We start from the raw sequence: 12,723 nt of genomic DNA on the forward strand, positions 1-12,723 counted from the left end.
AAATATCCGCAAGCCCACGCAGAAATTCATTTAAATATAAATTCATCACAAAACTCTAGATTATTCATTTAAATTTGTCAAAATTACTTAGACTTTATTACATACAAAACTATTACAAACTGAGTTGAATGTAATGAAAATTGCATAATGTAACTTTCTCATGTATAGTGGTAACTACAGGCTAAGAATTATTCTTCACTGCTCACTCACAGGAACCAAGAAAAAACAACCTTAAAATGTACAATGCTTATTATGCATTTACCAGTTTCAACTGTATGTATTTATAATTTAACCTGAACAAATGAATCATTAAAAGGATTTAAAACTTTCAACTAGTATAAAAAGTGAACTGGGAAGACGAAGGGAAGATTAGTGACAGTTTAAAGAAAGTACTGGACACAGCAGTGAAGATTGAGAAATAACAAATAAATATGAAACATATGTTTTGAATAGATCATGCCTGATGTCTTATCATTCAGCATTCAGAACAGAAACAAAAATCACTCATTTCTTTTTTCTTTTTATCACAACAATTGCTCAATAACAGAAGCAATCATAGAACTGGTAGCCTTCAATATGTGTTCCGGAGTGGACAACATAAGATTGTCCTGAAAACAAGCCTCACAGCAACAACATCTATCTGTATCTTTCAGGAGTTTGCGGATGCAATATTCCAGATGGTCACAGGGAAATTCAAAGAGCTGACAGACAATTTGACCTCCTCACATGCACGTCATAAGGTACTAGCAGGAATTGTAATGACAAGAGGTAAGACAAATCTAAACCTTCAAGTTTATTTTGCCTGATTCTGAAAATGTTGTCTCCTGGAAGACTCTTATTTTCATATTAATTTAGTAACTTATGCTTTTTTTTGTCTAGCCTATTTAATAAAATATTATTCATGTTTAACATATGAAATTGGCCATTTGATCCTTCAATCTTCTCCACAATTCAGTAAGATCATGGCTGATCTGTTTTTGTTCTAAAGTCCCTATTCCTATCTATCCCTGGTAACCTCTGATTCCCCTGTGTAACAAGAAGCTATCTACCTCTGCTTTAAAAATATCCTGAGAGTCCTGGCTCCACTGCCTTCTCAGACAAAAAGTTACAAAGTCACACATCCCTCTGGCAGAGAAAGGAAAATACCTTCATCTCTGTCAAAGCCATCCACAATCTCATACACATCAATCAAATCATCCTTTGCTCTTTGTAACTCCAGTAAAATCAAGCCCAACCTGTCCAGTTGTTCCTTACAAGGCAACCTGCTCATTCCAGGTATCAATCGAGCAAACTTTCTTTCAACCAATGCATTTGCATCTTTCCTTAAATAAGGAGACCAAAACTGTGCACAGTATTGGAGATGTGGTTTTATCAGTGATCTACATTAGTGAAGCATAACATCCTTATGTATTCAGTTCCTCTCTTAATAAAGATTAGCATCAGCCTTACTTAATTATGTGCTCCACTTGCACACAAACCCTTTGTAACTCGTATAGCAGAACACTTAGGTCCCTCTGCACCTCCAATTTCTGCAGGTGTTCTCCATTTAAATAATGCTCTGCTTTGTTATTCTTCCTGACAAAGTGGACATCATCATATTTTTCTAGATTATACTTCCATCTGTCAGACTTGCGTCCACTCACGTAACTTATCTATATCAATCCTTGATATACCAGCTTCATAATAAATTCTCCAACCTACCTTTGTCATACACAAATCTAGCCACCAAGCCTTTACTCCCCTCACCCAAGTTATTGTTATAAATTGTGAAGAGTCGAGAGTCAATACAGACCACTGCAGGATTCCACTCGTTACATTCTGACAATCTGAAACAGACCCAGTTATTCACACTGGTAGAAAGTGAGGACTACAGATGCTGAAGATCAGAGTCAAAATGTGTGTCACTGGAAAAGCACAGCCAGTCAGGCCAGCATCTGAGGCACAGCAGAGTCGACCCTCCTGCTCCTCAGATGTTGTCTGACCTGCTGTGCTTTTCCAGTGCTTATCCAATTTTGGACCCATTTATTCATTCTCTAGCAGCCAGCCAATTCTATATCCATGGTAGTATGCTACCTCCAAACCATGAACTCCTATTTTGCACCTTTTATCCGTAACCTTGTCAAATACTTTCTGGAAATCCAAGCAAAGGGCATCAATGGGTTCTCCTTCATCCATATCATACATGCTCCTTCAAAGCATTTCAGTTAACTTGTTGGAACAGGATTTCCCTTTCACAAAACCATACAGATTCTTCCAAATTATCTTGAATTTTTCCAAGTACACAAGTCTTTAATGATCAATTCCACCACCTTCCCCATGAGTGACATTGAGCCAGTTGGCTTCCCGTTTCCATTTTTCCTACCTCATACCTTTCTTGATTAGGATTGTTATATTTGTTATTTTTCAGACAAATGAAATCTTTCTAGAATTTAATTGTTACCTATTACCTCATTAGCTACTTTTTCCGAGAACATATAATGAATTCTGTCAGTGCCAAGGTGTTTCAACCTGTAGCTCTAAAAGCTTCTTCGGTATTTCTTTCCCAGCAATTTGAATTTCAACAAATTCCTCACTCCTTTATCCACCAGAATTACAGGCATTACTGGGATGTCTTTTTGGACCTTTGAAAGTGAAGCCAGAAGCAAAACATTTATTCACGGCATCTGCCATTTCTTTATTATCAGCTATGAACTTTACACACTCTCTAAAGGGCATCCTATTTGAGAGGGATGTCGCTTAATAAACCGAGTTATGACTTTAGGTGCCTTTAGATCACATCTGATAATTATTTAATTTCACAAATGACAAATACCCTTCATCAAGAGAATGGCTTCATGATGATGAAAGTGAAGAAGTGACCAAGAATTTGCTGAAGAATTAATTGACAATCTAAACACATGACTTGCAGAGTTGTTACTGTGCAAAAAGGAGAATACTCAGCATATCGTGTCTGCACTGACTCCCTGAGGATTTTGACTTCTTGCTAATCTCCTGCTTTTTCCAAGTAACCTTGCATATTGTTTTTATTTAGGTAGAATCATATGCCCTTTTGGATGCTTCAGTTTGACCTGCCTTCACTAGTCAGTGCATTCCAGACTCTCACTACTCACTGTCAAAGAGCGTGATGCTGGAAAAGCACAACCGGTCAGGCAGCATCCGAGAGTCAACGTTTCAGGCATAAGCCCTTCACCAGGAATGACTGATGAAGGGCTTATGCCTGAAACGTTGACTGTCCTGCTTCTCAGATGCTGCCTGATCAGCTGTCTTTTCCAGCACCACCCTCTTGAACTCTGACCTCCAGTCCTCACTTTCTCACTACTCACTCTATGATTATTTTTTGTCACCTCACAATTGATGCTTTTGCAAAATTCTTTAAAACTGTGTCCTCTGGTTCTCTATCCTTTTATGAGTGGGAACAAATCGAGTCATAGAGATGTACAGCATGGAAACAGACCCTTGAGTCCAACTTGTCTATGCCTAACAGATATCCTAACTTAATCTAGTCCCATTTGCCAGTATTTGACCGATATCCCTCTAGACCCTTTCTATCCGTATACCCATCACATGCCTTTTAAATGTTGTAATTGTACCAGCCTCCACCACTTCCTCTGGCAGCTCATTCCATACAGACACCACCCTCTGTATGAAAAAGTTTCCCTTTAGGTCCCTTTTAAATACTTCCCCTCTCACCTTAAACCTATGTCCTCTAGTTTTGGTTTCCGCTGCCCTGAGGAAAGGTCTTTGTCTATTTACCCTATTCATATACTTCATGATTTTATAAACCTCTATAAGGTCACCCACAGCCTCTGAAGCACCAGGGAAAGTAGCCCCAACCAATTCAGCCTCTCTTGCTATCTGAAGCCCTCCAATCCTGGTAAAATCCTTGTAAATCTTTTCTAACAACATCGTTCCTCCAATAGGGAGACCAGAATCACATGCAGTATTTCAAAAGCAGCCAAACTAATGTCATGTACAGCAGCAACATGATCTCCCAGCTGACCCATTGATCCTGATCGACTCTACAGAACCCCTCAAGATTTTGAAGATGTCATCACACCTTTTCTAAGCCTCCTCTCCTCTGCAATAAACATAGTTCCAACTTCTGTCCTCAAAACTGAAGTTGTCCAACCCTGGAATCATTCTCATAGACCTCTTCCACTCTCTCTCCATTGCAATCACATCCATCCAAAAGTATGTAAATATGACATTGTTAATGTGTAAATCATCCAGCAGTTTGAGGCAAGGAGTTGCCCCTATAGCCAGCAATGAGTGAGACATCAAGCAATACTGTATAGATTTTCTCCTGTTGTCCAATATCAGTCAGACATCTATAAATTCAAAAAAGTAATATACATTTGAACTGGTGAGCAATTGTCACACAATTTCCAGATTCTAGGATGACCATCTTCCAAAACATTAATACAAATATTCCACATATTCCAAAATCTGGTGATTCTTTGCTTTTATAATGTAATTATGTAAGTCAAATAGTTAAATAAGAATACTGAAGTGTGATCTGATTTAATTGTTTTTAACTTACAGTACTTTATCAGTAACTTTTATTGATAAGCTTGCAATTTGCTTTTCACTGGAAATTTCTTACATTACTTACAGGCAATATAATTTTTGGATGAAGGTTTGCTCACTGAGCTGAAAGGCTCATTTCCAGATGTTTTGTTACCTTACTAGGTAACATTTTCATTGGACTTCATGCGAAGCAATGCTGAAAATTCCTGCTTTCTATTTATGTTTGGGGTTTCTTTGGGTGGATGATGTCATTTCCTGTGGCGATGTTATTTCATGTGGTGAAGTCACTTCCTGTTCCTTTCCTCAGGGGGTGGTAGATGACTGCCAGACTACTCAGACCCCTTGGCATCATGATAGCCCACAAACCCACCAACACACTAAAACAGCAGCTAACAAACTTGAAAGACCCTATACAGATAATGAACAAAACTAACATCATTTGCAAAATATCATGCAAGGGCTGTAACAAACACTACATTGGACAAACAGGCAGAAAACTAGCCACCAGAATACATGAACACCAACTAGCCACAAAAAGACATGGCCCTCTCTCACTAGTATCCTCACATACAGATGAAGAAGGACACCACTTCAACTGGGGCAACACATCCATCCTAGGACAAGCCAAACAAAGACACGCACAAGAATTCCTAGAAGCATGACATTCCAACCGGAACTCTATCAACAAATGCATCGACTTAGACCCCGTCTACCACACTCTGAGAAAAGGAACAGGAAGTGACTTCACCACAGGAAATGACATCACCAACCCAAAGAAACTCAAACATATAAATAGAAAGCAGGAATTTTCAGCATTGCTTCATGTGAGGTCCACTGAAGATGTTACCTAGTAAGGTAACGAAATGTCTGGAAATGAATCTTTCAGCTCAGCAAACAAATCTACATCCAAAACCTCAACCTGAGCTACAAATCTTCTCAAAACTCACTAGTATAATTTTTAATCAGCTTCACAGCTTGAAGATGAAGAGTAAGGAAAACAGGTATCATGGTTGGATGGAGAAAGTGAGGACTGCAGATGCTGGAGATCAGAGCTGAAAATGTGTTGCTGGAAAAGCGCAGCATGTCAGGCAGCATCCAAGGAACAGGAAAATCGACGTTTTGGGCATGAACCTGAAGAAGGGCTCATGCCCGAAATGTCGATTCTCCTGCTCCTTGGATGCTGCCTGACCTGCTGCGCTTTTCCAGCAACACATTTTCAGCTCCTGGTTGGATTGCACAATAGTGCCACATCATCATGAGCCCAATCAGAGAACAGGGAAGATCATACAAATAGATAAATATGCACAAAATTGTAATGAGCCAAAGTAGTTAATATTTTGAATGAATGTTTTCTGCAAATATATGCTTGAGAAGGCACAAGCATGACAGAGGTGATGGCATAGTGGTATTGTCACTAGGCTAGTAATCCAGATCATTCTCCAGGGAACCAAGTACAAATCCTACCATGGCACATGGAGAAACTTGAGGTCACAGGAAAGAAATTTGAGATTAAAAGTCTAATGATGACCATGAAACCATAATTGATGGTTGAGAAAACCCATCTAGTTCACTGATGACCTTTAAGCAATGGAAGACTTTTTGCCTGCAGTCATGTGGTTGAGCCTTATCTCTCCTCTAAAATGGCCCAGCAAGCTACTCAGTTATGTCAACTGCTAAAGAGCTATAAAAAGAGGAAGAAAAACAAATGGCATCATCCTAGGCATAGAAAACAACAAAAAGTAAATCCAGCCCTGTCAATCCTGCAGAGTTCTCTTTACTAACATCGGGGGTGCAAATGCCAAAATTCGGAAAGCCGTCTCTCACTTGTCTGATTTAGTGGAATCATTCTTCAAAGGCAACATCCAAGATTGCACCATTAATATCTTGTGATCCAATTGGAGGACAGAGCAGGCAGAGGTGGCAGCACAGAGGTAAACAGGTAAACAGCCAGGAAGGTGCTGCCCTGGCAGTCCACAATATTGATGCTCAATCCTATGCAGTCTCATGGCGCCAGGTCTAACATGAGGCAAGGAACCTTTGGCTGAGTACCAAATATGGCCAGCCCACCTCTCAGCTGGTGAATCCATAGACCTCCTTGTTGTGCACCACTTGGAATAACTACTGAGGGTGACAAGATCACAGAGTATACTCAGGGTGGAGGAACGTCAATGTCCACCACAAGAGCATTTCAGCAGCACTGTTACTGACCAGGATGGTTGAGTCCGAAAGGACATAGCTGCTGGTCTGGGTCTATAGCAGGTGATATAGGAGGGAAAAGAGGGAAAAATATATTTGAACCTATCCTTACTGATCAACCTGCTATGGATATATCTGTTGATGTTTGTATTAGTAGGAATGGCCACATACTTAGAATCATCCTGCTGTTTAGTTGTAGAGTCACATCAGTGTTGGACTCTGTATTGCAGGTTTCACTAGTGCAGCCTGGTTGATCCTTGTTATTAATTTGCTCATTGCTTAGCTGAAGGGTTATGTTATTTGATGTGATCCATCCGTCTTTGGCACATACAGTCCACATACCTGGAAACACACTGGCACTGACAGTGACTGAGTATGTAAGGAATTATACTGACGACCAATTTAAGATTGTCAGTTGGTCTCACAGTTTGACACACTTGTGTGTAATGGAAGCTACATATGTTAATATATAGGCTCATGTTACCTCCATACAGAAAGAACGCACCTGTTTCACCTCAATAAAATAGGTGATAGCATTTCACTGTTTCATTTCTCAGGCTAATGCCCTGATCAATCAGAGTCATCCTGTGGATTTAAAATTTAAACAAAGCCTGACAGTTAACTGTCAATCATTAACTGGTGAACTTTTCATGGCAATGCCATGATCAGAGTCCACTTGTCAAACAATTAGCTCTTTGCTCTCATACAGTTTATGTGTTAGTCTTTTCCCCTGAGTTGTCCTGAGGAGTGCAACATGAAAAGCTTCAATAAAATGTGCCTTTTTTCAGCAACCTCAAGTTCTATTCTACCAATTGTTTTTCTTCATATATCGTTATTATCAGGATAAAGAATATTAACAAAAGCCATGTACTACAGATGCAGGAAGTGCTGGTGAAGTTCAGCATCTGTGATAAAGAAACAAAGTTAACATTTCAACTCCAATATGACTCTTCAAAATAGTGTCAAACTGAGAATCGTTACATTAAGCTAAACAGTTTGGATAGAAATAGTGAGCAAAGGTTGTGATGGAGAGTTTTATATCACCAGTTTCATAATTTGGAATTTCTGTTACCTAATTATATTTCAAGAGTTTGATCAAATTTTTCCTGATTTTTTTTGTCTCCAGTTTCCCTTTAGAAGTTTATTCTGTAAAGAAGCTAATTAATGTGGGATAGGCAGGTGAATTATATTACACATGGGTGTCAAATGCCAGGAGTTAGCTGATTGTTTCATTATGTTGTCACTTATAGACAAAATAGAAATATGTAATCCCGATCAAAGTCATTGTATACAGTGGCAACAGAAATTAAAGAGCCTGTTAATCATAGAATCCGTACAGAGTTGAAGCAGGCCATTCAGCCCATTGAGTCCACACTGACCCTCTGAAGAGCATCCCACCTCAACTCATCCCTGTAACCCTGCATTTCGCATGGCTAATCCACTTAGCCTGTGCATCCCTGGACACTGTGGGCAATTTCACATGGCCAATCCACCTAACCTGCATATCTTTGGACTATGGGAGGAAACCCACACAGATACGAGGAGAACGTGCAAACTCCACACAGACAGTCACCTGAGAGTGAAATTAAACCCCAAGTCCCTGGTGCTGTCCCTTAGTGCTCACCACTGAGCCACTGTACCTAAGACCCTAAGATTATGTACAAATCAACAGATTCCATTCTAGTGGCTAGAAATAAAAAAAAAACTTTGTTTTTGTAGATCTTCAACATGCATTTTATTTCCCTGCCTCTACAATGTATTTTGAACCTATATGCTTACATTTTTCCTTTGGCACAAACAATAGAAGCATATGACCACAAGATAATTATTGCGATTGTTCAAAATTGTAGTTGACTAAATTGCATTTCACCCATATTCCTTGTTCCTCCATATAATAATCCACCTGGAATTTAAGGACACTATGAGGACAAGCATGTCTCCCCTGTCTCTGTTGTTAGTAATTAATCAGCCCTGTTTACCTATAGCTGTTTGCACAATTCCACAGCTTGACAGCCAGAAGAGATTCTAGTCCATTGAGCTCCAGTGAAATGAATGAATCTGATATGCAGTATTCTCTGGGCTGACAACAATAGTTGCCATATTAACTGATGAATGTTTCTGTTTGTTGTGCCACTATACAAAGTCATTGTAGAGAAAATACTATAAATAGACAGACCTAGGTGATTCCAAAAGCAACAGATCAGATCAAAGCTCTGCTGTAATGTAATACCCAGTCATGCTTAAGCAGAGAAACAAAGAAAATAGGAGCCAATAGAAGACTGAATTGGTCACTAAACCCTTTGAGCCTAATTCGATACGATCATGGCTGATCATCCAAATTAGTATCCTGTTCCTACTTTCTCCCCATACTCTTTGATCCTTTTAGGCCTAAGAACTATACCTATGTCTTTCTTGAAAGTCTTCAATGTATTGGACTCAATAGTTTTTTGAGGCAGGGTATTCCACAGGTTCACTGCTCTCCAAATGAAGAAACATCACTGTCCCAAAAGGGCTACCCCTTACCCTTAGCCTGTGACCCCTCATTCTGGACTACTCAGTCATTGAGAACATCTTTCCTGCTTTTACCCTGTCGAATCCTGTTAGAATTTTACAAGATTTTTATGAGCTCTCCCTTCATTCTTCTAGACTCCAGTGAATATAGTCCTAATCCAGTCTCTCCCATACGTCAGTCCTGCTATCCCAGGAATCAGTTTAGTCAACTTCCCTTGCACTTCCTTTATTTCTTGATTGTGATAAACAATTGACTAGAAAAGGAAACTCAACAAATAATCTGCATGTAATGATGGTGGGCACAAAGATAAGAATCTGCAACCATTTCAGTCAAAAGTGTCAAGTGGATGACCCTTTTTGCTGTGCTTCAGAGATCCCCTGCATAAGGCCATAACAGCAGAAGCCCATTGAGTCTGCCCCACCATTCGATGACTGATCTGATCATTCTCAAACATTCTTGTCTGCCTTTGCTTTGATTCCCTTGCTGATTATAAATTTGTCTATCTCAACCTTAAATATACCTAACGACCTAGCCTCAAAAATCCTCTGCAATGAAAAATTCCATAGATTCACTATCCACTGAGAGAAGTCATCATTTGGAGATGTCGGTGTTGGACTGGGGTGTACAAAGTTAAAAATCACACAACACCAGGTTATAGTCCAACAGGTTTAATTGGAAGTACTAGGTTTTGGAAAGCTGCTCCTTCATCAGGTGGTTGAAAGCTCGTGCTTCCAATTAAACCTGTTGGACTATAACTTGGTGTTGTGCAAGTTTTAACTCTGAGAGAAGAAATTCCTCCTCATCTCTGTCTTAAATGGGCAAGCTCTTATTCTGAGAGTATGCCCTTGAGTGCTAGACTGACATACTATGGGAAAAGGCCTCTTGTCATCTATCCTGACAAGCCCTATGAACCTTATACATGCTTACAAGATAGCCTCTCATTTTTCTAAATTCGAGTGAATACAGATCCAACTTCCACAATCTTTCCTCAGAAGACATTCCCTTCATACTTGTGATCAACCTAGTGCCCATTCTCTGGGCTGCCTCCAATGCCAGGATATCTTTCCCTAGCTACAGAACTAACATTGTTCACCATATTGTAGGTGTGGTATAATTGGTGCCATGTAAAGTTTAAATAAGACTTCTCTATTTTCACACTTCATCCCTTTTGAAAAAAAGGCCAACATTCCATTTGCCTTCCCTATTACCTCTTGCATTTCTACGTTAGCTTTTTGTGATTCACGCCTGATGATTCTAAATCCCTCTGAACTGTTGCTTTCTGCAGACTTTCTCCATTTAAATAATATTCAGCCACTCTATTCTTCCTGCCAAAGTGCATAATTTCACATTTTCCCACATCATATTCCTTCTGCCGAGATTTTGTCCAATCGTTTAACCTGTTATATCCCTTTGCTGACTCCTAACCACTTGCCCTCCCATCTATTATGACTTGGCCATAGCATTCTCATGTCCCTCCAAGTTATTTTATATATATAATTCATAAATAATTCTGACCTGCACATGGATCCCAGTGGCACACAATTGACATCCTGTTGACATCCTGAAATGCCCTTTTCCCAATTCTCTGTCTTCTATCAGTTATGCAATCCGCTATCCATTCTAACATAATGCCCCTAATTCAATGACTGTTATCTTATTAAGTGAAATATCTTGCTTTTAAGATATGCTTGCCTTTATTGGTCAGTGCATTGTGTATAGGAGTTGGGAAATCATGTTGCAGCTGGACAGGACACTAGTTCAGCCACTTTTGGAATACTACATGCAATTCTGGTCTCCCTGCTATAGGAAGAATGTTGTGAAATTTAACTGGGTTCAGAAAAGGTTCATGAGGATGTTGCCTGGGCTGCAGGGTTTGAGCTATAGGGAGATGCTGAATGGATAGTGGCTATTTTCCCTGGAGCGTTGCAGGCTGAGGGGGTGACCTTAAATGTTTATAAAATCTTGAGGGACATGGGTAGGGTAAACAGACAAGGTCTTTTTCCTGGGGTGGGAGAGTCCAGTACTAGAGGGCATAGGTTTAAGGTGAGAGGGGAAAGATTTAAAAGACACCTAAGGAGCAATTATTTCACGCAGAGGGTGGTGCATGTGTGGAATGAGCTGCCAGAGGAAGTGGTGGAGGCTGGTACAATTGCAACATTTAAAAGACATCTGGATGGGTCTTGGAATATGAAGGATTTAGTGGGATATGGGCCAAATATATCTGGTCAGCATGGACGAGTTGACCAAACAGTCTGTTTCCATGCTATATATTTAGATTAGATTACTTACAGTGTGGAAAAAGGCACTTCAGCCCAACAAGTCCACACTGACCTGCAACCCAACCACACCCCTACATTTACCCCTTAGCTAACACTAGAGCAATTTAGCATGGCCAATTCACCAGACCTGCACATCTTTGGACGGTGGGAGGAAACCGGAGCACACGGAGCAAACTCCACACAGGCATTTGCCTGAAGCAGGAATTGAACCCGGGTCTCTGGCGCTGTGAGGCAGCAGTGCTAACCATTGTGCCAGCGTGCTGCCTACATTGCTGTGACTCTAAGTAGCTTTATATCTGGTGCCTTATTAAACACCTTTAGGAAATCCAAATGCATTTTGTCTCGTTGTTCCCAATTAACTATTCCATTTGTCGCCTCCAAAAAGCATTCTCATTATTTTTTTAGACAAGATTACTCCTTCATAAAGTAATGTTAACTCTGTTTGATTATATTATGGAATTCAAAATGATTTTCTATTCTCATGCATCCACTATCACTGCAGCTGCTTCCTTTAACATCCGAGGGTGTAACCATGGGCCTTATTTGTCTTAGCCCCATTAGTTTCAATAGTGCTTTCCTCTCATGATAGATATTGTACTTATTACTGCTCCTCCCTTTTGCCCATTATTTATTTAGTAGTTTTGGTATGTTATTAATATACTCTATTACGAAGACTGATGCAAAATATTTATTCAACTCCTGTCATTTCCTGGTTCTCTATTAATATTTCCCCAGCCTCATTCTCTAAGGTACACTTTGGCCTCTCTGTTTCCTTAATATTTTTAAGGAAGCTTTTACTGTCTGCTTTTATATTACATGTTAGTTTAACCTCAAACCACATGTCCTCCCTCTTTATTACAATTTTCATTATCTTTTGATGATTATTAAAACTTTCTCAATACTCTGGCTTACCGCTAAATTTTGCCATATTGTACGACTTTTCTTCCAATTAGATACCTGCTTCCTTGGTTAACCCGGTCAGTTTATCCCCTTCTTAAAATCCTTTATACTGACTAAGTATTTTTTTTCTGGTGAGTCATTAACTACTAAATGTCTGCCATTGTTCATTAATCATCTTTTCCGCTAAACCCCTTTCCCAGTCCACTTCAGCCATCTCTGCCTTCATTCCTTTCTAATTACCCTTATTCGAATTGTTTCAGACCAACTTTATAACCCTAAAAATTGTATGCTAAATGCTACCATGTTATG

At 39.6% G+C, this 12,723-nt stretch overlaps 1 protein-coding gene across 1 annotated transcript in view; it reads left to right on the forward strand.

Annotated features, from left to right (window-relative positions):
• Positions 1-12,723, forward strand: part of adarb2 (adenosine deaminase RNA specific B2 (inactive)) — a 496,547-nt gene that overhangs the window by 324,451 nt on the left and 159,373 nt on the right. The window contains exon 5 of the mRNA XM_060825723.1: positions 654-768. Within this exon, the coding sequence (XP_060681706.1) occupies positions 654-768 (115 nt within the window). The remainder of the gene's footprint in view (positions 1-653; positions 769-12,723) is intronic.

Source organism: Hemiscyllium ocellatum, chromosome 5 (assembly GCF_020745735.1).
Source record: "Hemiscyllium ocellatum isolate sHemOce1 chromosome 5, sHemOce1.pat.X.cur, whole genome shotgun sequence".
NCBI lineage: Eukaryota > Metazoa > Chordata > Chondrichthyes > Orectolobiformes > Hemiscylliidae > Hemiscyllium > Hemiscyllium ocellatum.